The following is a 27,931-nucleotide window of genomic DNA, read 5'->3' as shown; positions in this document are numbered from 1 at the left end:
AGGAATTTATAAAATATAAATATGGGAGACAGAGGTTGAGCAATCCTGCTCCTGGTGTGTATAGAGAGTAGTCTGAATTCTCTTGCATGAGAGTGGCTTTATAATATATTGCATGTTATCAATCTACAACTATTTGTTTATTGTTTGGCTATGCTTTTTAAGTTTTAAATAAGCCCTTTTTGCACCAATGAGTTCAGTATAAAAAGTGCCTATTTAACAAAAAAATAAGTATTAATTTCTATTTCTCAATAAGGTTGATGAAGATACATGTGATTTGCATGATGGAAGTCCTAGAACTATCTGGTAGATATAAATCTACCAGAGAAGTATCAGTACCTACTTCAAAACTGAGTGGTTAATTAGAGAAGACGAAAGATGATAATTTAAGATATGTAGATGCAGAAGGTGGATGATGTGACCATTCTGTGAATACTGACTTTTCACTTAGATCAAATGACTACTTGTCTAAATTAATTTCACTCATTTTCAAGCCAAGTTTTTTCATTTATGTGTGAAAAGTATGTCAATAGCTGTTAATGTGTTACTTTAATTGGCAAAAGTAAGATTTTATAGAATTAAATGATAGGATTTTTTTCCTTCCAGTGTTATCAAATGTTTTAAGTAAAAGATCACTTAACTCAATTTGAACCACATCTTAATTTTTAAGCTTGCTAGTGAAATCAAAGTGAAGTTTTTGGAAATTCGTTCTATCTGATTCAGAGTACCAGATCTTGTTTTTATTCCTATTATGAATTCAGTCAAAATAATAAACAGTGAATACAATATTATTTTGTAATAATAACATGAATACAAATTTTTCTGGAGCACAGAATAATGTAAAAAAATAAGTTATTACCAAATTAAGCACACTGTTTGTGGGAATGTAAAAGGATGCAGCCTCTATGGAAACCAGTATGGAGATTCCTCAAACATTAAACATATAACTACCATATGATCCAGTAATTCCATTTCTGAGTATTTATCTGAAAATAATGGAAATATTTACTCAAAAAAAATGTCTACAGCCCCATGTTCACTTTAGCATTATTCACAATAGCTAAGATATGAAAACAACTGAAATGTCCATTGACAGATGAATGGATGAAGAAAATGTGGTATATACATACAATGAAACATAATTCAGCCTTAAAAAGGAAAGAAACCCTGCCATATGCAATAACATGGATGAACCTGGAGGACATTATGCTAAGTGAAATAAGCCACTCACAAAAATCACGAAGCTAAACACACACACACACACAAAAACAAATGAAACAATAAACAAATAAAACCAAGCAAACAACAATACAATCCCCCAAACCCCCAAACTGCATGATTCTACCTTTCACTTATATAAAGTATCTAAAATAGTCAAACTCATAGACAGTAGAATGGTGGTTGCCAAGGACTAAAAGGAAGGGGAAATGTGGAGGTTCTGTTTAACTGGTATAAAGTTTCAGGTACAAGAGATGAATAAATTCTAGAGATCTGTTGTACCACATAGTGCCTATAGTTAACAATACTATATTGTACACTTAAAAATTGGTTGAATGGGGCGCCTGGGTGGCTCAGTCAGTTAGGTGTCTGCCTTGGGCTCAGGTCATGATCCCAGGGTCCTGGGATCAAGTCCCACATCGGGCTCAGCGGGGAGCCTGCTTCTCCCTCTGCCTGCCGCTCCCCCTGCTTGTGCTCTCTCTCTCTCTCTCACAAATAAATAAAATCTTTAAAAAAAATTGGTTGAGTAGAAACCATGATAAGTGTTCTTACCACAATAAAAAAGCTTATAAAAACATACTAAAAGTACATTTACAATTAGTTGTAGTACAAGAGTAAGGGAAACACATAATGTGATGATGTTAATACTGAATAAAATGATACTTCAGGGGCGCCTGGGTGGCTCAGTCAGTTAAGCGTCTGACTCTTGATTTCGGCTCAGGTCATGATCTCAGGGTCCTGAGATGGAGCCCCGGGGTCAGGCTCCAGGCTCAGCATGGAGTCTGCTTGGGATTCTTTCCCTCTCCTCTCCCTCTTCTCCTCCCCCCCGCTCCCCCCTTCTCTCTCTCTCTCTCTTTCTCCAAAACAAATAAATAAAATTTCTTTAAAAAAAATTTGAATACATAGCTTTTCTTTGTTAACTACCTTAAAATGAATCTTACAGGTAATTAAAGCCTTTGAATCTCTACTTAAAAATCAAACTGGATGTTGTAAAAAGACATTCAACTTTAATATGAATTTGTCTTATAAAGTTTGATTATATTTTATTCTAACTTCTTTGGAAATCTTTAATCAAAGTATTCCACAAAGGAAATGCTAAACTTCAGGTTCTGATGACTTATGGCAAATAAAATTTGTAAAACTAGAGCTTGCAAATAAGCTCATCTTTATAAAACCTATGGAGTACCCAAAGAAATGTGACCTCTGATGGCACACAAGATTTATTTTTGAAATATCTTAATTATTCTGATTTGTGGGAAGAATATTTTGATAAAGAACCTTTTTTAAAAAGGCTTTAAGTCTCATTTCCATATCAATAAATATACATCTACACACACATAAAAAGTTAATGACAGAATAATATCCCAAATGTTTGAATAAACCATAACTTATTTAACCATGCACTATTATTAAGCACATAGATGATTTGCATTTTGTTAATGTTAGACATTGCTTATCCTTGTACATATCAATGATCATGTGCCCAGTAATTTCCTTAAGATAAATTCCTAGAATTTGGATTGCTAGGTCAAAGAAAAGGAATTTTTTATTTTTAATTTTTTAAAGATTTTTTATTTATTCATTTGAGTGAGAGAGAGAGTAAGTTAGAGCACAAGCAAGGGGGAGGGGCGGAGAGAGAGAGAGAGAAGCAGACTCCCCGCTGAGCAGGGAGTCCCACACAGGGCTCAATCCCAGGACCCCAGGATCATGACCTGAGCCGAAGGCAGACACTTAACCAACTGAGCCACACAGGTGTGCCAGGAAAAGGATTTTTTTAGAGAAGATTTCTGATAAAAATGATTAAAGTACTTCCTAGAGACTGTGTCAGCGAGTATTGGCTTTTTGGTCTCTCTCTTCCAGATCAAGACTAATTCATTAATTTATTAATTCAACAAATATTTGCTCAATGCCTATTATGTGTCAGGTACTAAAATACTGGTGTTTATGACTTACACAGTCTTAGTCTTTATGAATCATGGTAATAGAGAAGTTGGAAGGGCTTAACCTGTGCCTTTGGAATGTGATGGCTCCACCTCACTCAGTGAAGTATGGAGACGTCTGGCTAGAGCTGCTTATTAAAGTAGGGGAAGAGAGACACACAGTGAGTAGCTGGCACTTCTAATACTGGCTATGACAGGGTGTTTGATATTTTCTGTGAGCCATATAGACACTGAAGAAGGCCAAGAGCTGTCTTGAGGATTGCCTGCATGGCTGAAAGGAACCTAACAAAAAAAGACTGGAGGCAAACTACTGGAGGTAGGAACAAAGCTGGGATGGGAGTAGGAGTTGTATGAAGTCAGAAGAGTGATTCATGTGTGTCAGGGAATGGCATAGAATAGTAGGAAGTCGGCAAAGGAATCTCAGAAGAATCCACAATGACATCCCGTCAGAGAGAGAGAGTTGGCATGTGGATGCCTGACATAACAGAAGGTAATGCCAGCCAAGTTACAACAGCCTCACTCTCATAAATCTCTTTTCTCTGTTAATCCTTTCCTCTCTAAAGCTGGAAGAGCAATGAGGGGGAAAGTGAAAAGCTGACCATGCCCCTATTCTTCACTACATGCCCCCCAACCTGATAGTCAGGCCTGAGTGAGGGGAGGAAAGCAGCTTTGAATTAAATGAAAGTTTAAAATTTGAATTTAGTTGAGGCTAAAATTTTTGTTATCTGAAGCTGAAGTGATTCCTATAGGTGGGAATGAATGCAAAGCTACAGGATCTGCCTGAGATATATATATAGCCAAAGGGCAGTGAAAGAGATCTAGCAGGCGACATCTAAAGGCAGTAAATAGGTAGAAATAAAGCTGTTTTATAATTGTACTTAGCAAGTTTGCTCTATGCAATAAACTGGTTAAATAGGCAATTATAATAAGATCAGCAACTGCTATTGAAGTAAAGTCACCTATATATAATCAGTTATACAAGAAGGGTACTAACCTGGACTTCAAAGCACATGAAGGCTTCCTGTGAAATGTAATTTTGCAATTTAATTGAAAATTGAAAATGCAATTGAAAGAAGCCTGACTGTAGGAACTGGTTACTGTTAGAGTAGGCAGTGAACAAGCCTCTTCTTTTTTCTGGGAAGCGACCAGCAAAGCAGGAGTAAGAAATGTACTTCTTCAATGTAATATCTCACTTTCAAGAATTTCCAGATGCTTGGGTCCAGTTAACAGGAACAGATTAGGCCACCCACCTTCTTTGTTATTCTGACAGTGTTCCTACACTAAAATGAATAAATGCATCATAAGCCACTTGCTTCTGTAACTCCCTCCTCCTAGTATGGCAAAAAGAATATGAGCAAAGAGTTAACCAAAATATCTATATCTATCTATCTATCTATCTATCTAGACGAGTGAACAACAACTGGAAGTTGAAGGCACTGAAACCCATTTTTAAGGAATTCAGATTTTACCTTGAAGACAACAGGAGCTATTAAAAGATTTTAAGCATGGAAGTTGCTCTGATTGCAATGAAAAAAATGGAGAAAATGCCAGGTGCTGATCGACCACTTAGGAGGTCATAGCAATAATTCAGCTGAAAATTTCAGAGAATCTGATCTAAGGTACTAGCAGTAAGGATATAATTGGACACATAACTTGAGGTAGAATAGCCAGAATTTAAGTGGCAAGCTGGAGATAGAAGAAATAAGAGAGTGCTTGGTGGCAGGGTGCTAAGGGGGCCTTGCTATAGCTTACTAATCCCACGGCACAGAGTCAACAAAAATCAGAAGGAGAAGGCCACACATAAATTTTTAAAATAGTAAATTCTTCCACTTGTAAATACATCCATATGGTGCTCTGGAATTTGACACAACAGAATAGTATCCTTCTGTTGAGAGGATTAAGAAGAGGAAAAAGGGAATATCTTGGAGAAGAAAAGAGTGCATTTTGGGAAAGAAGCATAATTGAAAGGGAGTTGTTTGGGAGCATTATTTTCCCTGTGATTCTCTGTTAGTCCTTTCCATTACCTACTGAAAGGTATATCAAATTTAAACCCGTTTCCAGGATATGAAACCTGGAATTATGTCATGATCAAGTTTGTATGAAATTTTCTACTAGATTTTCTTCAATATCATAAGATATTTCTGGGAAAGGGAGTAGGCAGAGCTCTACATACTGTAGGTTATGGTATGGTCAGGTTGCCAGAAGACACCTCAGAGTAGAGGTCACAGTGGTCTGAGGTATTGATGTCGGTTAGCCAGGACCTGTGACGCTCTGAAAGTCTGTGATATGGGAGGAAGGAAGATGGTGAGAGACATTGATAAAAGATGTTTGTACTCTGATCCCAACACGGGCATTAGGATATGTTTTATATAAGTTTTGGCTCTAGTACCAATAGCCAATCTACATCTTTTTAGATATTCCATGAGTTAAGCAAAGATTGTGGGGGGTGAGTGGCTAGCTCAGGGTCCCTGAAGTCTGAGTGCTCTCATCAATGAAAAGCAGGCTGTGGGTGCACCTGGGTGGCTCAGTCATTAAGCGTCTGCCTTCGGCTCAGGTCATGATCCCAGGGTCCTGGGATCAAGCCCCAAATCCGGCTCCCTGCTCCGCAGGAAGCCTGCTTCTCCCTCTTCCACTCCCCCTGCTATGATCCCTCTCTCGCTGTCTCTCTCTCTGTCAAATAAATAAATAAAATCGAAAGAAAGAAAGAAAGAAAGAAAGAAAGAAAGAAAGAAAGAAAGAAAGAAAGAAAGAAAGAAAGAAAGAAAGAAAGAAAGAAAGAAAGGAAGGAAGGAAGGAAGGAAGGAAGGAAGGAAGGAAGGAAGGAAGGAAGGAAGGAAGGAAGGAAGGAAGGAAGGAAGGAAGGAAGGAAGGAAGGAAGGAAGGAAGAAAAGCAGGCTCTGGTCCTGTCACCTCAGCTCCAGATGCTTCAAGCTCATTTTAAGTTGAGGGACCAAGTTGAGGCTGGAGATGGTTAGGCTATGTCCTTAGTTTGTAGAGAGACTGTAAGGATCATTTGATGAGATTACATGTGTTAGTTGCTCAGGATTATCAGGGTACCTGAGAGAACTAACAGAAGGCTGATACTGACCCAGAGATTAAAAAAAAAAATGTTCTTTTACTTTTTAATCAAATAGTTGATTGACTTTGTTGTCTTTATTTGTTCTTTTGACTTTTAGGGGCAATAGAAAACAGTTAAAATATTTTTATGGCTCATTTTCAATGAATGAGAGCAAAGAACCTAAGTATTTCACCCTAATTTTAAATTAAAAATTTAAAAGTATATATTTACACAAGCATGGATAAATATTTTTAACTGTGAACTTTAAATTTGATAAAAGAAGGAATCAAAATCTTTTTATTCTGCAAAGGTGATTATATAAGCTTGATATTAAATTTATAATATTATTGTTTGCAAGGAAGCAGCTCATGCTAAAACTCTTATTATCTTTCTTTGCCAACTAAAAGTAAATATTCTGGAATTATTTTTAGATGCAATTTGCACATCCTCAAAAACATAGTGACTAAGTAAAACATGCATGAACAAGCAAACAACAACAGGCATGAAATAAGATTTCAATACTCCAGAAGTAAATTATCTTATAGGTCTTGATTTATGACTTTTCTAATCATCACATCTGTCAATAAAATCTTTTAGTCATTATTATAGGTATATTTCTTCAAATATGAATAGTTTTAAAGTCTCCAAACTCCATTCTTTACACTGTACATACTCTTTTCTTTGGGATATCACATTTAGTTCAAGAAAGAGTCATTTTGAACTTTAGTATGAGCCATACTGAAATGATCTGTGATTAATGACTCATGATCCAAAATTCTAGCATCCTCTAACTGCACTCTATAAAATCTTAAATCACCCAAAGATAATATCATATATTGCCAGTTGGTTGAGGGGTACCTTGCTGATATTTTCACTCTACCTCTTAGTCTCTCTCCAGTGCCTCTGCGATGCTTAAATTTATTGTTGAAAGTGTCCGTGGACAAAAAAAGTGTCCATGGACACCTACAAATAATAGAAAAATATGTAGAATTTTGAAAAAAAAAGGTAATGTAACTGCTAGATATGTTTTATTGCATATTTACTGATTGCATATTCCTTTCTGTCTGTAAATGTTATTGTAAGTTTGTTATATTCTCAATAGTTCACTAGTAATACGTATGTGCATGAGAAATTAAAAATATGACATTGATCCTTCAGTTATCTAATATTTTATATTATTTGTATGGACTAATACACAAGGACAACTCTGTATGGTGCCAGATATTATACCCATATATCAACATATAGGTTGAATATTATCCATTACAGGTGTAGGCACTGAAAGGAATGATCAATGAGGGCAAGAGAAATGAAAGGAGGCTTTGTTAAGAAAGCAAGGCTTAAAATTGGCTTTGAGAAATGGATAGAATTTATGCAAGTTGACAATGGTTTATCAGGCTAGGAATCAAACAGGTGCAAGGTATTTTTGAGGAGAGGTGAAGAAACCAGTCCATGCATATAGGGGATGACAGTTTTAGGCATGGTGGGAAATAACATCTAGAAGAATGAGGTCATGTGTTCACATTGCTGCTAGCTCTGAAAAACAGGACTCTGTACATTATTTCCATCATTCAATTCAATAGACATTATGTACCTACATGGCAGGGCAATATGTTAGGCCAAGGGAATATTTGTGAGACAATGTGTGGGAAATGGTAATTAGTTTGTTTGGCAGAATCAAAATGGTGTGTAGAACAGTTATTCCAACATTAGCCTACAGAAAATAGGTATTTATTAAAAAATCATTACATATAGCAAGTTTCTAGAAGAAACAAAAACATTTTAGAGTCTCAAATAATGCACTGTACTAATCAGGATGATTTGTCATTTTTAGACCATAAGCAGGTTCTCTAACAATTTATTCTCACTTCTGAATCATCAATGCTGCTCTCAGACTGCTCTCACTTGCTGATTTGTATGGTATGAGTTATGCTCAAAAATATATATTACTTTTCTTCTAGGGAACGCTTCCTGGCCAACTTCTTTAACTTCGATTGTTCAGCTGTCATATCTTCTCATTCTCTAATTTATATTTTCTCAAAAAACTGAGAAGCATTCTCTTTCTATCACTGAGCAAACTGTAAGTTTCTATTATGTTCAGGAATGCTTCTTTCTTTTATGTTACAAAGCTTTTCAAAACCAAAACCTAATGTAAACAAATGTATTTTCCACTGTCAGTGGGTGTGAGGATGAGGAGAGGGTGGAGGGGGATAGGAAATATATTTATACAGCTGAAGCAGAAGAGCTTGAGATGCATAAAATATAAAGTAACAGTCCAATCCTTCTTCAATTATACTTAAAATCTTTTTATTTTCCTATGAATAAAACTATGAATGGAACTATAAATTACAGAAGTAGTGGAGTTATGCCAGTGCCCATGTTTTAGATGAAAGTAGTATAAAGTATGATTTCAGAAGGAATTTGGTCTGACATTCTTCAACAATGCAAATATACTATATAAAGTATCAATATTTCTTGATATTAATAGTGACCAGCTGGGCATTTGTGCATTTATTATAAGAAAATAAATTTTAAATGACAGCCTAATAGCTGCTGAGATACAACCTTAGAGGTTAGCAGGTGATGGGTTAATTTCTTACAGGAAAGAACTGCTTTCCACTTTCATTCATCTAGGGAGATGGGTCAGAGTGATTGGACAAGTTTGCAGTCCCTGGGCTTTGCAAGGGGCATAGGTGCAAATATAATTTGTGAAAATTGGAGGCTAATTATCTTCAGCAATGAAATAGTGACCAGATGTTTTCTTCTGCATAAAGTGAGAATCTGGGGACAGTTCAATGGAGTTAATAGTAAATAACACATTTTTTAGAGGCTATAAAATCCTCAGATTATGCTTATTTGGGTTATAATTTCTGATTTGATTGAGAGATGTTCTTGTAAAATTCTTAAAAAATGGTAAAGTGAAATGTCTGAAGACAACACACTTGCTTTAAAGACTCTTCAGCTTTTGGTAATTTAGTAATCTTTACATGAATAAACTATGTAAATTGGTACCACTTTCATTGGCTAAGTTATAGATTATTCATGACAACTGGATACTGCACACAGAAAATTTTTGTTACCACTCTTCAGGGTATTCTGTAGGCAAGAAGTAAAAGATGGAGCAACATTTCATTTAATGTTTGACCAAAAGGACCACTTAATGTGGCACTATTACAGATCTTAAAGGAACTGGGTAAGTGAACTTTATAGTATAGTGTAATGAGGAAATTTAGAGTACTTTAGAAATTCCTTTTCTAGTCATGTTGGTCATCTTAAATGTGCAGAGAATGAACAAAGAAAGGTTTTTAAGAATAAGAGTTCCATTTAGGAAGACAGAGAAGGAAAAGAAAATTGACACATAAAATATCCTAAGATTAATCTAAGTTTTATAATTACATCTTTTATGATGAGAAAAAAAGTAGCTAAATATATTTTGTGACAATTTGGCTTGGAAGTGACCAATTTGCGTCGTAGTTATTACCTTTGTCCCCTACCCATCAAGACAGTGATGTATCATTTAAAAAAAATCATAATTGGTTCTTGGAACAATAAAGGTCACCAAGTCTAACATCGACTGCTTCCCAAGGTGGAATTATCTTCCCTGTTAATTTCTCTGTGGCATTAATTAAATTTTTCTGACATTCACATATTTCAAATATTATCCATACAGGTAAATATTATTGTAAAAAATCATGTTCTCATTAATATAAAACAAAATTTGAAATCTGAAATGATTGATTAGCAGAGAGAGTCAGAAATTGAAAAAGTAGAAGCACTGTTAGGGTCATGTTAACATTTACATAATCAGATACCAAGTATTAATAATGCTTCTAAGATTAGTTTTATATAAGTGAGATTCTGTCATGAAGGTAGATATGCCAAAGTTCTCAAAAGCTAATGAATTCCAAGATTTTCAGTCTAAAGGCTTACTTTGCATTTCCTAAATAAGTCCATAATTGTGCCACCTCTTCATTTGGTTTTCTAACATGTAAAATCTATATAAATGCTATTATCACTTTTTCCACCTATTGACTGGATATGATGTGATTAAATTAAGGAGGATTCAGCTTAATCATCAGTTCCCTGGCCTCGTGGCCTGCCAGTCCACATTTACCTCAGTCTCTGACCCCTAAATAGGAGAAAATCTAAATATTTCTGGTTTTATTACCCAGCATTAAATCACAGCACTGTTGCAAGTTTTATTCTTTCTTCCTTAGTTGCAATGATAGATTCTCCATATTATTCCTTGCAGATCTTCTCAGAACTTTGGATCTTGAAACTGCCCTCATCATTTTATTTTTGCATTATATATCCAATGTTATTTTGTGTATTGAATTTTTAAAAATCCATACAATACTGTCATAAATTCTAACCTTATTATCATAGCTGTCCCTTTATACTCTCATTTTATGCTATTTTCACAATATCTCTGTCTCATCTAGTAAAGAGGACAGTTATAAAATAAATATGCAAAATCCACAACCTTCTTATAAGCAACAAAATAGCTAATTAAAATATTAATGTAAAAGGTTAAAATATCTGTTATATAAAATAATAGCTTATTATCATTAATATATAGAAAGCACACTCATAATTTGAAAAGCCCAACTAAAAATAGGCAAAGAATAGTAAAAGTAATTGACACAAAATATAAAGCCACTAAAGATATGTTAAAATACGAACACTTAGTTGGTGATGGTTTTTTAGTCAATCTAATGCATTGCTTATGAAAATAAATTAAAACAAATATTTTCAGAGGTGGTTTGCAAAATACAACAAAAATCTCAAAAAGATTATTAAAATTTGATAAAATAATTCAATTTATGGATTTTTTGCTATTGAAAATCATGAATATATACAAGGATTTCTGTACAAAAACAGTAGGAAAATGTAAAAGTCTAAATACCTAACAAAAAGTGCAGAATGAATAAACAATATTGTAGTAGAGCTGCATGGAAAAGAGGAAAAGGCATTAGAATCAGAATGCTTAAATTCAAATCCCAGTTTCTCACTTATGAACTGTGCATCTTTGAATTTTAATTTAATCTCACTTTACCTTGGATTTCCTATCTATGAAATGAGGATAATTGTACCTATCTCACAATATTAAGAGGATTAATGAGATAATACTATAAGCATTTGGAACAGTGTCTACCATGTACAAGCACTCAGTAAAATTTATCTATTGCTGTCCTTTTTTTTTTATTTTTTTATTGTTATGTTAATCACCATATATTACATCATTAGTTTTTGGTGCAGTGTTCCATGATTCATTGTTTGTTCATAACACCCAGTGCTCCATATCTATTGCTGTCTGATGAAATATTATGAAGTCATAAAATCATGTTGTTAAGTATTAGTAATGTGAAAATTATGAGCATTATTAAGTAGATAAGTATGCATCATATAATATTTCAGTATAATGAAGTCAATATTTTTGAACTGCCTCCTAATAATTTTCCCTTCTCTGTAGAACAGTTTCTTTCCCTGCATCCCTCCTTCACTCATAACCTCAGGAAATGGGAGAGTGAATGCCATTCAGGGAAACTTCAACACAGGCAAGTTCTGATATGATGGAATTCTAGTTACCATAGTTTAGTTAAATAATACCAGCTCCCATACCAACATGGTTTAACTTTCAATGATCATGGTATATTAACTGTAAGTGCATAAAATATATACTTTACCACTAGTTCTTCAGTCGACAAATCACGATTTAAGAAACAGATGTGCATTGTGATCAATGACCGATCACTGACTTCTTTACAGCATTTAAAGACTAAAGTCTGTCGATGATTAGTTGTCATGCAACTGTTAGTTCATGAACAGACAGTAAAGCATGTAATTGTGTTACCTCCTTGTCTCCTAGTGATAAATCCATCTGACATAGCTTACATAAGCTTACTCCTGACCTCAAAAGCCACCTTGGGATGGAGGGAGGGAAAAGATTTTAAAAGGGGCTGACAGGGAGTTTAAATTTTGAATAGACTGAATTCTTACCAGAGACATTTTAAAACCAGGATTGGACAGAGGTTTTTTTTTTTTTGTGCATATTTTTTCCATATTGTATATCTGTAAAATTTGACTTCTCTATGATTATGTAAAAAGGCCCAGAAAAGCCCAAAATGATATTAGGAAACAGAACAAAGGTAGAAGCATTACCCTTCCTTATTTCAAAATATATTACAAAGCTACAGTAATTAAAACTTGGTACTGAATAAAGACAGACATATAGAACAAATAGAACAGAATAGAGCCCAGAAATAAACCTATGCATATACAAATCAACAAATGAGCCAAAAACAAATCATGGAAAAAGAATAGTTTCTTCAACATATACTAACGGGAAAACTGGATATCCACATTCAAAATAATGAAACTGAATGCCTATATTACACCATACACAAAAATCAACTCCAAATGGATTAAAGGCTTAAACATTAAGACCTGAAACTATAAAACTCCTAGAAGAAAACATAGGGGAAAAGCCTCATGACATTGGTTTGGCAGAGTTCATGGATATGACATCTGAAGCACAGGCAATAAAAGCAAAAACAAGTGGAAATCACATCAAATTCAAAGGCTTTTGCATAGCAAAGTAAACACTCAACAGAGTGAAAAGGCAACCAATGCAATCGGACAAAATATTAGTAAACCGTATATCTGATAAGAAGTTAATTTTCAAAACACATATGGAGCTCCTACAATTCCACAGCCAAAAAGCAAATTAAAAATGGGTGAAGGACTTCAGTAGACATTTCTCCAAAAAAGACATATGAATAACCAGTAGGGCCATTTGAAAAGGTAACTAACATCACTAATCATCAGACAAATGCAAATCAAAACCACAATGAGAAATCACCTTGCACCTGTTCTAATTAGTATATATATAATAATGATATATACATATATACTATCTGTGTAGATATCATGTATACACACTATATAAACATATATACAAACACACTACGTGATATATATATAATATAAACAATAAACAACAAGTATTAGGTTGTGGAGAAATTAGAACACTTACAAAAGAGCTCTTAAAACTCAACAATAAGAAAACAAATAACACAATTAAAAAATGGGCCAAAGACCTTAGTAGACACCTCATCAAAAAAGATATAAAGATGGCAAATAAACACATGAAAAAATGTTCCATATCATATGTCATCAAGGAAATGCAAATTAAAACAACAATGAGATATTATTACACACCTATTAGAATGGCCATCATTCAGAACACTGTCAACACCAAATGTTGCCAAGGATGTAGAGCAACAGGAGCTCTAATTCACCGCTCGTGGAAATGTAAAGGTTGCAGACCCTTTGGAAGACAGTTTAGGTCATTTATTTTTAAACCAGTTTCTTTTTTTTGTTTTAAGATATTTTTATTTATTTGACAGAGAAAGAGATAGCGAGAGAGGGAACACAAGTAGGGGGAGTAGGAGAGGGAGAAGCAGGCTCCTGGCTGAGCAGGGAGCCTGAGCGGGGCTCGATTCCAGGATCATGGGATCATGACCTGAGCCGAAGGCAGACGTTTAACGACTGAGCCACCCAGGTACCCCAGTTTGGTCATTTCTTATAGTACTAAACATACTTTCACCATATGATGCAACGATCTTTCTCTTGGTATTTACCTAAAGGAGTTGAAAATGTAAATGTCTGCACAAAAATCTGCATATGACTGCTTATAGCAGTTTAATTCATAATTGCCTAAACTTGAAAGCAACCAGGATGTCCTTCAATAGGTCAAAGGATGAATAAGCTATGGTACATTCAGACAATGGCATATTATTCAGTGTTAACAAGAAATGAACTATCAAGCCGTGAAAAAACATCGTGGAAACTTAAATGCATATTACTAAGTGAAAGAAGCTAATCTGGGAAAGCTACATACTGTATGATTCAAACTATATGAATTCAGGAAAAAGCAAAATTATGGAGACAACAAAAAGTCAGTGGTTGACTGTGGTGGAGGAGAGGAGGTGAATAGGCAGAGCACACAGGATTTTTAAGACATTGAAAACACTCTGCAAAATGTTATAATGATAGATATGTCATACATTTGTCCGAGCCCATAGAATGTACAACACCAAGAGTGAAACCTAATGTCAACTATGGATTTGGGGTGATGATGATATGTCAATGTAGATTCATCTTGGTAAAAAATGTACCATTCTGGTTAGTGATGTTGATAATGGGGAAGGCTATGATTGTGCAGGACCAGGAAGTATATAGGAAATATCTGTACCTTCCTCTCAATTTTGTTATAAACCTAAAACTGATCTAAAAATATTAGTTCTTTAATACATTTTTTTTTTACAAATAAGGCAATAGAAAAAAAGGAAAAAAACAAAACAAAACAAAACAAAGCCAAACCTAAATGTCCCAGATCATTCTCCAGAGTGGATGGAGCCCAGGAGCAGCTTCAACAACCCAAATTAGTCTGTTACAGAGTTATCATAAGCATGCCTTGCTTTTAAACAAACAAAAAATTTGAAACAACAAAACAAAAACTAGTACTAATCACTTTTCTGACAATACACAATTACTCAAATTAACTAGTACTGAGAGGGGGAGGGGACCATACCTATGGGCCTTGTCTCACATGAGTGCATGTTGGTAGGTGCAGGGCATTTATCATTATTGCAAAAATGAATTTTAATCTTTAATCTTTAGTTTGATTTAACATTGCTTTTAGTACGATGCTTGAGTAGGTCCAGTATTTGATGAAACTCATGAAAGTGGGTGGAATCTGTTTTGCCCCTCCTCTTTTCTAGGATGTACTATATATGTGACTGTGACATTCAAGGAAATTTGTTTGCCATTTGCTGATTTCTTTGAAGTTAATTTCTAACTTCTTTCAATGATAAATGAAGAAAAGTACTGCACCTTTTGAAATACACCAAACGGATTGAGCATGTAATTAAAAAACATTTTCCCTGAAAAATAAAATAAAATAAGGCAATAGGTTTCCCTCCCCTCCTTTTTCCTAGAACATTTACTTTAGAAAACTTGTAATTGTATTTTCTCTTTTATTTGAAATGTATATACTTTTGAACACCAAATAGGCCTTTTGTCAGCTTTATAACTAGGAATGTCTTTCTTAAGTACATGGGAGCCTTCTCTATGAAATGGAAGCATCAAGGGAGATAGTACCACTATCTCTGGATTTCTGTGGACAGGTTGGTGCTTAAGATATGTTGGCACCTAGCTTCATGTTACAAAACTACCTCCTATCATAAAGATATGAGAAATCTGTTTCTCCTCTGGATAAAGCTGATTAGCTAATCTCAATTACCAGGTAAATCTAAACTAATTATGTGTTAGAAGTGGTGTTAAGTCTTCTTACTTGAGGAGTAGTTATTGTTTTTCTTGACAACATGTATGTAATGGGTTGTTTCTGCCCGGTTACATAAAAGGTTGAAATTTCTTCCTGTTTTTGTAATCTCAGCAGGTTGCCTGTGATATGCATCATATTCTGATTTAATGCTTACTCAATAATAAAAGTGTTCTCTCTCTCTCCTACTTTTGTGGAGTGATTTTCTGGGTTGGGAGATTTGTTTTTAATTAGATTTCTCCAACACTACAAAATACTCCCCCATAAAATGCTGTAATTTAAATGATTTTGTTTTATTTGAAATCTAAGTTACTTTCAAAATTTCACTGGTAATAACATTGTGATAAAATATAACTCATATTCATTTGAATTTCTAGTTTTTTTCAAACAGCTTCCTAAAAAGGAATTGAGTCAAAGATTAAATTTTATTTAGCTCTTTATCTATGTACAATAGTCTCATTTACTGTATGTTCCTAAAAATATATAGAGAAGTAAAACACACAAAAATCAAGCAATAAATCTACATGGTATAATGGAGATAATGTTCTCAGATAATTAGAAAAAGATAATATTCCTATTTTTTTGTAAATGCTTACTTTCTTATTCCTAACAATTAAAAAATATGTACATAGCTACAAAAATATTAAGTAGATTAAACTTTAAATCTCAATAGTTTCATTTTCTGAAATAATTTTTTGCCTTACATTCTACTCTACTGGCTTCCTCAAAGTGACCCTTAGTAGACAAAGAAACTTTTTAAATGTGTAGTAGAAGCGTGGGCTGATGGTAACTTTTACAAACGAATAAATAGGATATTATAATGCTGATTTTGATGCTATTTTATCACTTTTCCTAAAACTTTTCAAGTGAAGATCTAATGAAATTCTTGCTAAAAGTGCTGCTGTAACCAGTAATCATATAAAAGCTCTAGGAAACTATGCATTTTCATCTCACTGAGGGCTCTTGATTATTACCATTTTATTATAGAAAAGTCAATCATACTCAGAAGTAGAGACAACAGTTTAATGGACTGTCATGTACTCAGCTTCTCGTTTCACCTAACACCCTACCCATTAGCTACCCCAAAAGTAGTTTATTCACTTATAAATATTTCAGCATATATCTAAAAGAAATCTTTTAATGACATAATCATATTGCCATTTTACTATATTATTATTTTCACATCTCATATTAAAAATAATTTCTTAATATAATTAACATCTCCTTGGTTATGTTTTCTAATTTTTAAAAACTTGTTCACATTGGAATCTATGTAAAGCCCACATATTTTATTTGGTCGGTATATCTTTTAAATCCCTTTTTATCTACAGATTCTCCCCACCCTTTTTCTTCCCTTAAAGTTTACTTGTTGAAGAATCCAGTTCATTTTTCTGTAGAGTTTTTTCTGTATATCCTAGATTTTTCTGATTGCATCCTTGTCCTATCAAATTAACATGCCACTCTGCTCCCTGTACAGCCTACATTTATGGTAGTTAGATCTAGAAGATTGTTGAGACTCAAGTTTGATATTTTAGGGCATTCTATACTTCCACAAGGAGATACATAAGGTCTGGTGTGTGTGTGTATGTTTGTGTGTGTGAGAGTGTATATGTGTGTATGTGCAAGTATGTGTGATGTCAGGAGTCATTGGTGATCATTATCTCGATCATTTAATTCACTGGAGGTTAAAATATTATGATATTTTAATTCTATAATTTCTGCTTTCATGTCTTAGCTAGAAGATTTCTATAAAAAGAAACCTCATCAGTTATTTGATTATACTAATATACAATTCACAGAGGAAAACTAAGCATTGATTCACTTGTTTTATTTTCCTGTATAATTACTTGATTGTCTACCACGTTCCAAAGGTGATCAATGAACTTCTAGTTATTTTATTTTTTGCTATTATTTTAAACTTATAGATTGATGATTAATTGGAAGGGTTTTAATACATTGCAATCAATATTCTTGCTGATGTTCCAGGATAACTGTATTTGACCAATCAGAGCCTCCAGAAGTTGGTTTCTGAGTCCTTTGACACAAACCTAGTAATCTGATAACTTCTTTGTTTTTTGGCATATTGAGATGTTCCAGGTTCAGTTTGTACACTTCTTGCCCCTCAATCTAGAATCAGTCATTTCCCACAAGGAGCTCTGGTTCCTTTTGTATATTGAATGAACGCAATCTGGATACTAGGGATACTCATTGCAATTGGATGTGTGTCACTTAAATATTTTGATACTGATTCTTACTCCTTACTGGTATCTCACCTGTTAGTCAAAATCTTTGAAAATATTTTTAGGGTTTGATATACTTCCTTTGTATTGTTTCTGTACAAGTAAATATATACTATAGACAGAGATCTAGCAGGTCTTTAATTTTTCTGTATTGCGTTCATTTTTAGAAAACAGAAGACAAAATACAATAAAGTATTAGAGTAAATAGCACAAATTCCTTAAGAAATCCAAGTCATGAATTCTGCCCAATAAAGCACATACCTAGGCAGTTGAAGGCACCAAGTTTAGTAGTTCTGATGTGCAAGACACAGACTAATTGCTCTTTAATATACTACGTGATTTAATTACCATTATAATCCTATCATGAGGCACTATTATTTTCCTTATGTTCTAGTTGTTGAATTAAAGCCTGAGGGTTATTTGTCCATCATTCTCTTAGAAGTTTTTTTTAATCATTGTTATACTGTTTAGAGATAAATACTACCAAAGGATAGTGTAAATATCTATTCATAGCTGATGTATGAATGACCAAATCTGATATAAGAAAGCATTTGTGCTAATGATGAGATGAAGGAATGGGTTCTAAAATATATTATGTAAGTTGAAGTTATGATTGGCCATATGTAGGTCTGCTATATTGAAACATGCAGGCTTAATAATGTAGTAAGAAATGGAAGGTAGTAGTAGGCAACTATGATACAACATTTTCCTTATATGATAATAGAGTAACAGAATTGGTCCTTGAGTACTAAAATGGCTTCTCCTCTAACCTAAATATTAAAAATAAATAATAAAAATAAGCACATAAACAAACAAATCACTGACTGTCTGGGAGGCCTCTGACCTTGTAGATTCCTCACTCCCTGAGGTTACTGAAAGCATCCAACCTTTGGTCCACTTCAAAGGAAAAAGGCAGAGAGAGATACCAGGACGACATTACGGTGTATCTTGAGTCCAGAGATTGTTTTTGAAGACCTGTTTTCTGGGATGAAAATAATTAAAATGAGAATGGCCTAAGCTGATTAGTAGTTTCTTTCTCACAATACCAGAATGTGGATCCATCTTTGTGAGCTCAGAATGGATGGTGTAGCTTTTGATTTGCTGGATACCTCCAGCCCCATATGTGAATGCCCCTCTCACCAAATTCTCAAAACTGACAATTATAACTGTTTAATTATCTGTCTATTCTTCTTTCAAAAATATTCACAAGGAAAAAATAAGAATATTCACAAGGATTATAATAATAAGGGAAAATGCTTATACAGACTGCCGAATCAAGAATCACTGATATGTGAAATCAGCCTAAATGTAGAGAAATGCTGATTCACAGCAAGCAAACTGTCTGCACTCATTTTTTTTCTTATTATGAAAATAAAGAACAGCAAATAAAGCCTAAATCCAGCAGGAGAAGAGAAATAATAAAGATCAGAGCAGAAATCAATGAAATAGAAACCAAAAGAACAGGACAGATCAACGAAACTAGGAGCTGGGTCTTTGAAAGAATTAACAAGATTGATAAACCCCTGGCCAGACTTATCAAAAAGAAAAGAGAAATGACCCAAATAAATAAAATCATGAATGAAAGAGGAGAGATCACAACCAACACCAGAGAAATACAAACAATTATAAGAACATATTATAAGCAACTATATGTCAGCAAATTAGATAATCTGGAAGAAATGGATGCATTCCTAGAGATGTATAAACTACCAAAACTGAACCAGGAAGAAATAGAACACCTGAACAGACCTATAATCACTAAGGAAATTGAAGCAGTCATCAAAAATCTCCCAGCAAACAAAAGCCCAGGGCCAGATGGCTTCCCAGGGGAATTCTACCAAACATTTAAAGAAGAATTAATACCTATCCTTCTGAAACTGTTCCAGAAAATAGAAATGGAAGGAAAACTTCCAAACTCTTTTTTTTTTTCCAAGCCAAACTGTATCCAGCTTTATTAAAGATACTTTTCATAAACAATCATGGTATTTCAGGCAGGACATGGACAGACAATCGTTAACAGTATACAACGACTTTCAAACTCCCTTCTTCAATGGACTACCAAAATCAGAAAGCCACTATAAAACCCAATGAAGTCTTCATGTAGATGCTCTGAACAGGGAAAGTTTAGAGTGAGGGTTGACAGTTCACATTTAGCATGTTGTTTAACAACTTTTCACAAGCCGACCCTGACTTTCAGGAAATGAAATGAAAATGGCAGAATTATCAATCTGAAGATCCACGAGCTAAAAAGGGAACTTTTTTGAGGGATGCCATCTCAGTGGTGACACTGTAAGGTTCAGATTGCCTGACATACTTGGAACCATGTCTTGGGGGTCAGGTTCCAACAGGTTTCTGGGTTTAAGGGAGTCAAGTCTATGTTGAAGGCAGACAGGAAGAAGAAGACATAAAAAAATGAGTTTTAGTTTTTCCACACCACTGAGGGGTTTGTGCCAAGGTGGCTCATGTGTGTCAACATCAAGGAATCCCTCCTCCTGGGAGCCAAGAGGAAGTTTCTCAAAACTAGAAGGGAAAGGTGTTTTTCCCCTTGTATCAATCTAGCTTTGGAGATATTCTATTAGTGACATATGCCCTTCCCCCAAAACAATGAAGTGTTCTGTGTGCTAACAACATAGCTTAAAAAAAAAGTAAAACAAAATTCTGCATTTTTATAAAACTTGATAAAAAATAGTATTTCAAACTGTACAGGCACCAGAAGTACACAGTTATCAAAAATGCACACTTCACTTGGCATCTCCAGCACCTTCAGCTTTTTGTGCCTGGTCTGTTTTGGCATCTCTGTTTTCTGCAGGGTTATTCCCATCCTTGCCAGCATCAGCTTTCCCCTTTTTCCCTTTGGATACCTTCTCTCCCTTCTTTGCAGGGACCTTTTTAGGCTTGGGCTCTGGCTTTGGAGGAGCAGGTTTAGCAGATAACCTTGCAGATCTTCTCTGTGGCTCATCCTTCACCTTGGCTTTATCTCCTTTAGCATCCCCTTCAGCCTTTCTCTTGGGCATGGTGGCGACGGCGGCGGGACGTAAGCACTGGACGCGGGGATGCAGCGGCACACAGGCTTTGGCTGGTCCGGGGGTCGTTCTCGCCTCTTCTTCTTCCCCAAACTCGTTTTATGAGCCCACCATTACCTTGATCCCCAAACCAGACAAAGACCACATCAAAAAGGAGAATTACAGAACAATATCCTTGATGAACATGGATGCAAAAATTCTCACCAAAATACTAGCCAATAGGATCCAACAGTACATTAAAAGGATTATTCACCACGACCAAGTGGGATTTATCCCTGGGCTGCAAGGTTGGTTCAACATCCACAAATCAATCAATGTGATACAATACATTAATAAAAGAAAATGAATAGTTGATATATTATTGTTGGAAAGTTTAAGAATCAATTATGTAGAGCAGTGGTTTTCAAAATGTGGTCTCCCCACTAGCAACCTCAGAATCACCTGGTAACTCATTACAAATGAAATTCTCAGGCCTCATAAGCCCAACAATCTACATTTGAATAAACCCCCATAAGTGACACTGGTGCATGATAAATTTTGAGAATCACTCATATAGGTAGAGAATCCTGTGAGAATATGTAAATCAACTACCTCATCAATTATTAACCCATAGAAAATCTCAAAATACTAGTGACTGAATATTGTGATCTTCATCTATTAAGAACACATGCTTTACACATAGATGATGTATGTGCAAGGCTTCAAACAGGATGTTCCCATCTGTTTTCATCACAATTTCACAAGAAGAAATATGGTATTTGTAGTTAAAATGAAAATATCTTTTCCCTGCTATCATGGAAATATATGGGACAAGGTTTTTTTGTTTTGTTTTTTGTTTTAATCTAATTGCTAAGAAAATAAGTTTTAAAAATGGGGCATTTAGGCCCATTTTATTGTACAATTCCCCACAATATTTTTTAAAGAACATCTTATAATTCATTTATAGAAAGAAGCAATTTATTCATTTCCCCTGCTGGGGTCAGCTTAAAAAAAATTAACATTAGCATTAACATTTGGTTTTGTGACTCTCAGTGCTCTTATCTTTTTGTCTGTGTGGCAGTGGTGAACATTCTGAAACAGTATAATCATCCTAATTTAGTCGACCATAAGGTCTTCCTGCTGAGAGAATCTGGAGTGGAAATACTACTGTGAAATTTCCCTTTACTGTTATAGACATATTTTCAACATCTAGGTTCCTTTCTTATGTGTGATGTGGGATACAGAACCCATTATTTATCATACTCACAAGATCCTTCTGAGAAGACCAGTAACTATAGAAATGTTGGCAGCCAGGAATGCCTGGGTGGCTCAGTGGTTGAGTGTCCAACTCTTGGTTTTGGCTCAGAGCATGATCTCAGGGTCATTTTCTCAGGGTTGTGAGATGGAGCCCTGCATCAGGCTCCCCACTCAGTGGGGAGTCTGCTTGAGAGTCTCTCTCCTTCTCCCTCTGCCCCTCCAACCCCTCTCGAAAGAAAGAAAGAAAGAAAGAAAGAAAGAAAGAAAGAAAGAAAGAAAGAAAGAAAGAAAGAAAGAAAGAAAGAAAGAAAGAAAGAAAGAAAGAAAGAAAGAAAGAAAGAAAGAAAGAAAGAAATGGAACAAATAATCCTAAAATTTGTATGGAACCAGAAGAGACCCAGAATAGCCAGAGGAATACTGAAAAAGAAAAGCAAAGCTGGTGGCATCACAATTCCGGACTTCCAGCTCTATTACAAAGCTGTCATCATCAAGACAGTATGGTACTGGCACAAAAACAGACACATAGATCAATGGAACAGAATTGAGAGCCCAGAAATGGACCCTCAACTCTATGGTCAACTTATTTTTGACAAAGCAGGAAAGAATGTCCAATGGCAAAAAGACAGTCTCTTCAACAAATGGTGTTGGGAAAATTGGACAGCCACATGCAGAAGAATGAAACTGGACCATTTCCTTACACCACACACAAAAATAGACTCCAAATGGTTGAAAGACCTAAACGTGAGACAGGAGTCCATCCAAATCCTAAAGGAGAACACAGGTAGCAACCTTTTCGACCTTAGCCGCAGCAACTTCTTCCTAGAAACATCGCCAAAGGCACGGGAAGCCAGGGCAAAAATGAACTATTGGGATTTCATCAAGATAAAAAGCTTCTGCACAGCAAAAGAAACAGTCCACAAAACCAAAAGACAACCGACAGAATGGGAGAAAATATTTGCAAATGACATATCAGATAAAGGGCTAGTATCCAAAATCTATAAAGAACTTATCAAACTCAACACCCAAAGAACAAATAATCCAATCAAGAAATGGGCAGAAGACATGAACAGACATTTCTCCAAAGAAGACATCCAAATGGCCAACAGGCACATGAAAAAGTGCTCAACATCGCTTGGCATCAGGGAAATCCAAATCAAAACCTCAATGAGATACCACCTCACACCCGTCAGAATGGCTAAAATTAACAAGTCAGGGAACGACAGATGTTGGCGGGGATGTGGAGAAAGGGGAACCCTCCTACACTGTTGGTGGGAATGCAAGCTGGTGCAACCCCTCTGGAAAACAGTATGGAGGTTCCTCAAACAGTTGAAATTAGAGCTACCGTTCGATCCAGCAATTGCACTACTGGGTATTTACCACAAAGATACAAATGTAGGGACCCGAAGGGGTACGTGTACCCCAATGTTTATAGCAGCAATGTCCACCATAGCCAAACTGTGGAAAGAGCCAAGATGCCCATCGACAGACGAATGGATAAAGAAGATGTGGTTTATATACACAATGGAATATTATGCAGCCATCAAAAGGAATGAGATCTTGCCATTTGCAACGACGTGGATGGAACTGGAGGGTGTTATGCTGAGTGAAATAAGTCAATCAGAGAAAGACATGTATCACATGACCTCACTGATATGAGGAATTCTTAATCTCAGGAAAGAAACTGAGTGTTACTGGAGTGGTTGGGGGTGGGAGGGATGGGGTGGTTGGGTGATAGATATTGGGGAGGGTATGTGCTACGGTGAGCGCTGTGAATTGTGCAAGACTGTTGAATCACAGATCTGTACTTCTGAAACAAATAATGCAACATATTTTAAGAAAAAAGAAAAAGAAGAAGATAACAGGAGAGGAAGAAAAGGGGAGTATGTCAGAGGGGGAGAGGAACCATGAGAGATGATGGACTCTGAAAAACAAACTGAGGGTTCTAGAGGGGAGGGGGGTAGGGGGATGGGTTAGCCTGGTGATGGGCATTGAGGAGGGCACGTTCTGCATGGAGCACTGGGTGTTATGAACAAACAATGAATCATGGAACACTGCACCAAAAACTAATGATGTAATATATGGTGATTAACATAACAATAAAAAAAAATCAAGCAAAAAGAACTGTCTTAGAAATCAAATTGGGCTAAACATTTATTTGCATTTTAGCTGTCAAAGGTGAGGAGAATACTTCTTCAAGATGTTTTCTGGTCTCAACCTCATGTTTCTTTTCCACATAAATACCCATACCCTACTCTATCTTCCTTTAAAAAAAAACAACAGAACTTTATTTTTTACAGTTCAGGAGTCTGGGAAATCTAAGATCAAGGCACAAGTAGATTCCGTGTCGGGAGGGCCTGCTCCCAGCTCAGCGATGGCAGCTTCACATTGTCTCCTCACATGGCGAAAGGGGAGAAAGAGATCTCTAGGGTCTCTTTTAGAAGGAAACAAATTCTGCTCATGAGGGTTCCACTTTCATGATCTAATCACTTCTCAAAGGCCCCACCTCCTAAGATCATCAAACTGGGGGTTAGGTTTCAACATAGGAATTCTGGGGGGACACAAACATTCAGTCTATAGCATTGCCATAGACACTATCATATCAATTTCTGAAAGAGCTTCTTGTCCTTTATGAAAAGAAAAGAAAATCTTGAGGGGCACTGGGTGGCTCAGTTGTTAAGCGTCTACCTTCAGCTCAGGTCGTGGTCCCAGGGTCCTGGGATCGAGCCCCGCATCGGGCTCCCTGCTTGGCGGGAAGCCTACTTCTCCCTCTCCCACTCCCCCTGCTTGTGTTCTCTCTCTCGCTGTGTCTCTCTCTGTCAAATAAATAAATAAAATCTTAAAAAAAAAAAAAAAAAAAAAGGGGATTGCTACTATTTAGTTCCAACTGAGTGTTCCCATGTTAGGCAGCTATCCCATGGTTGAGAGATTTTTTATTTTTTTCTAAGGGAAGTCAGAAATCATACTTTTATAAGAAATATCTAAATCTGAATTTGTAAATACTGGCATTTAATTAAATTTTTAACTGTACAAGCACAGAAGAACCCACCAATATGCCAGATCCAGAAGTTGGCTGCTATTTTGAGGCTTTTACTATTATGGAAGGGGGTATACAACAATAAGTTTTGATGAGGATATGAGATAGAAAGAGATTTGGATCATCTAATTTTGTTCAGGAGAAGAGAGCCAAGGTCTTGACCTATATACCAAATCAATCATTGTTTGGTTTTCCTCAATAAAAATAATAAATTCTCAATACATGTATAAGGCCAGTTACTGTTCTAAAAGTGTTACACATACTAATACTTAAAACTATCCTGAGAGATGGGTACTATTTTGATCTCTTTTTACTGATGAAGAAACAGAAAACCAGGTAAACTAAGGGTGTGCCCAGGATCTCACTTCTAGGAAGAGACAGAAAAAGGCTGGAGGGAGTGTACTATGAGGCAGAAGAACACTGTAAGAGGAAAGAGATAACACTGATGAGGCACCAGGTAGTTTTGCCTGGGAACTGCCTTACACAGCATCCACTGATGATTACTAGTCCCAGAGAACCATTTCTAAGAATTTCAAAACATCACATAATGGGCCTGTCCTAGCTTTAATAGTAAATAGGCCAGCTTGTTCTGCAAATTCTTATACATATTGTCATCTTTCTTCCCTCATCTTCATGCTCTCCACACTAGCCCATCTGTTCCAACACCCCCTCCCCATACAAGGGTGTTACTCCATCCCCAAGGAGCACAGCCACCAACACTGAAGCAGAAGAATGCAATGACATAATGGTGATTGTTTTTTTTTTTTTAAGTCAAATTTATACATAAAATGCATTACCAGCAAGAACTCTGTCAGGTCACAGCTGTTTCACAGTGAGTCATCCATCAATCTAAGGACTATCCCACATGGACCAAAGCAATGAAATCCCACGCACCAGGGAATAAATAAATTTATGCTAACTCAAGAATGTCTTCTACCAAATATTAGCAGGAAACTTTTACACTAGTTGGTTGAAGAGAATGCAGCATTGCTGCATCAATACACTATAAGTATTTTTAAATGAAACTCTAAGAATATGAGAATTTTGAAAATGAATGATTACCTCTAAAGTGAGTACTGTATTCTACCAGAGCTTTGGAAAATTAAACACTTTCTTTTACCAAACAAGAAAAAAAATAAAAAAAATAGACAATGTTACATAGTAACATTTGAATTTGATCCAAAACTTCTGACATTCCCATAATATATCCTCCAATTGCCTGTCATAGAGCCTGAAATTTCTATTCTATTGGGATAAGACAAAATGCCCATGAAATAGTAATAAATGGTCATGATATATATATATATGCACAGATTGACTTATTCTCTTGCAAAAATGAATGGAGAGCTTGGGTAGTCTAGGCATTGGACATATTGCCAAAAGGAGAAAGGACATCACCAAAAGAGAAAGAAGATGCCAAATAAAACTTCTCCTCTCTGATAAATTTGACCAGGCTAGTCATGCTGCTCTATTTTCTTGGAAAACCAAATAAGAAATGCAAAAATGGAGGGGAAAAAAAAAAAGAAAAGGCAGTGATTAAAACCAAATCAAACCAGAAGAACCAAACAAACAAAAAAATAGAACAAAACTCAAAACATCAAGGGCCAGTATGTATTTTAATTGCTTGACTTAGAATGCACATGCTACCAATTTCTCTTGTAAGGTAGCTGTATAGATAGACTTTGTCCTTGACTTTGAAGCCAGGAAGCTTATTTGAAAGTTTTCAGAAAATGAGTACTTATTTCTCTATTACCTTCCTGTATTTTCTCTATCAACAAGTACTGATTAAAGTTCTTCTTGAATTCATCCCAGAATGTAGGTCCACTATCTTCTCTGGCACCCTTTATGTTGTTAAATGATTCTCTTTAAAAGGTAGTCCTAGTCTCATAACTTCTTCTTATTAATTCTGAAGCCACAGAGAATAAATGATTGGAAAGGTTACTAATGCTCTTGGCCTCACTGGTCAGAAAGGTGACTCACAACAGTGGCAACCTATGGACCTTCCTATTCATCCAGCACAATGTTTATGTTTAATAACCTCAAGCAGTGCTTTATAGTAGAAATGTAATGTGAGCCACATACATAATTTAGAATTTTCTGGTAGTCACATTAAAAAATAAAATATAACTATTATTAATATTTTAAATGTTAATTTTACATGAAATACTTTATAACTAAAAATATTTTAGCTACTTTATTTCTATGTGTTTTATTTAAGCCAATTTATCCAAACCATTATTATTTCAACAGGTAGTTAATATAAAAATTTATCAAGTTAATATTTTGTCTTCCTTTTTCATACTAAGTCTTCAAATCTAGTTTGTGTTTTACACTTAACAGCTTATTTCAATTGTATGCTACATTTTCAATGGCTAAAATGAAGTGCAGTCCCATGAAAGCAATGAAGTTGTGCTTAATGGAAAAGTATTTTTAAATAACATTTTTAAATGCAAATTAATTACAATTAAATAAATAGAAAATTAAGTTCCTTGGTTGCTCTAAACATATTATAAGTTTTCAATAGATACTTGCTGGCTACCATAATGGATAGCACAAATCTAAAGGATTGAGTCATTGAAGGATTAACATAAGGTAAATATATTAGCATCTCCCAGTAGCCTTAAAGAAAACCATTGAAGGGAAAATTATAATTCAAATCCAAATCATAACCAAAATGAAGCACTTCTGTGGAAGAAAATATCTGTCAAGACAAAAATCCTTCTATATGTCCAAGCTGACATATAGAATGAAGACTACACCAGCTTTTGATTTAGACTATATGAGAATGTTAATTCCTCCATTCATCATCTGGAGTGTCAATACTGGTAATGGAAAATCT

General features: G+C 35.3%; 1 protein-coding gene and 1 long non-coding RNA gene across 2 annotated transcripts in view; both read right to left on the bottom strand.

Annotated features, from left to right (window-relative positions):
• Positions 1 to 27,931, bottom strand: part of LOC113911928 — a 149,398-nt gene that overhangs the window by 106,329 nt on the left and 15,138 nt on the right. The window lies entirely within an intron of this gene.
• Positions 20,250 to 20,864, bottom strand: LOC113911927 (non-histone chromosomal protein HMG-17-like). Its single transcript, XM_035723413.1, has one exon. The coding sequence runs from the start codon at positions 20,811 to 20,813 to the stop codon at positions 20,541 to 20,543; it is 273 nt and encodes a 90-aa protein (XP_035579306.1). The 5' UTR covers positions 20,814 to 20,864; the 3' UTR covers positions 20,250 to 20,540.

This window comes from Zalophus californianus, chromosome 12 (assembly GCF_009762305.2).
Source record: "Zalophus californianus isolate mZalCal1 chromosome 12, mZalCal1.pri.v2, whole genome shotgun sequence".
In the NCBI taxonomy this organism is placed as follows: Eukaryota; Metazoa; Chordata; class Mammalia; order Carnivora; family Otariidae; genus Zalophus; species Zalophus californianus.
The sequence above is the reverse complement of the archived record's forward strand: the minus strand, read 5'-3'. Positions and strand labels throughout refer to the sequence as shown.

Excerpts from the sequence above, each read along its gene's own strand:
- LOC113911927 (XM_035723413.1), bottom strand. The coding sequence starts at position 20,813 with ATGCCCAAGAGAAAGGCTGAAGGGGATGCTAAAGGAGATAAAGCCAAG.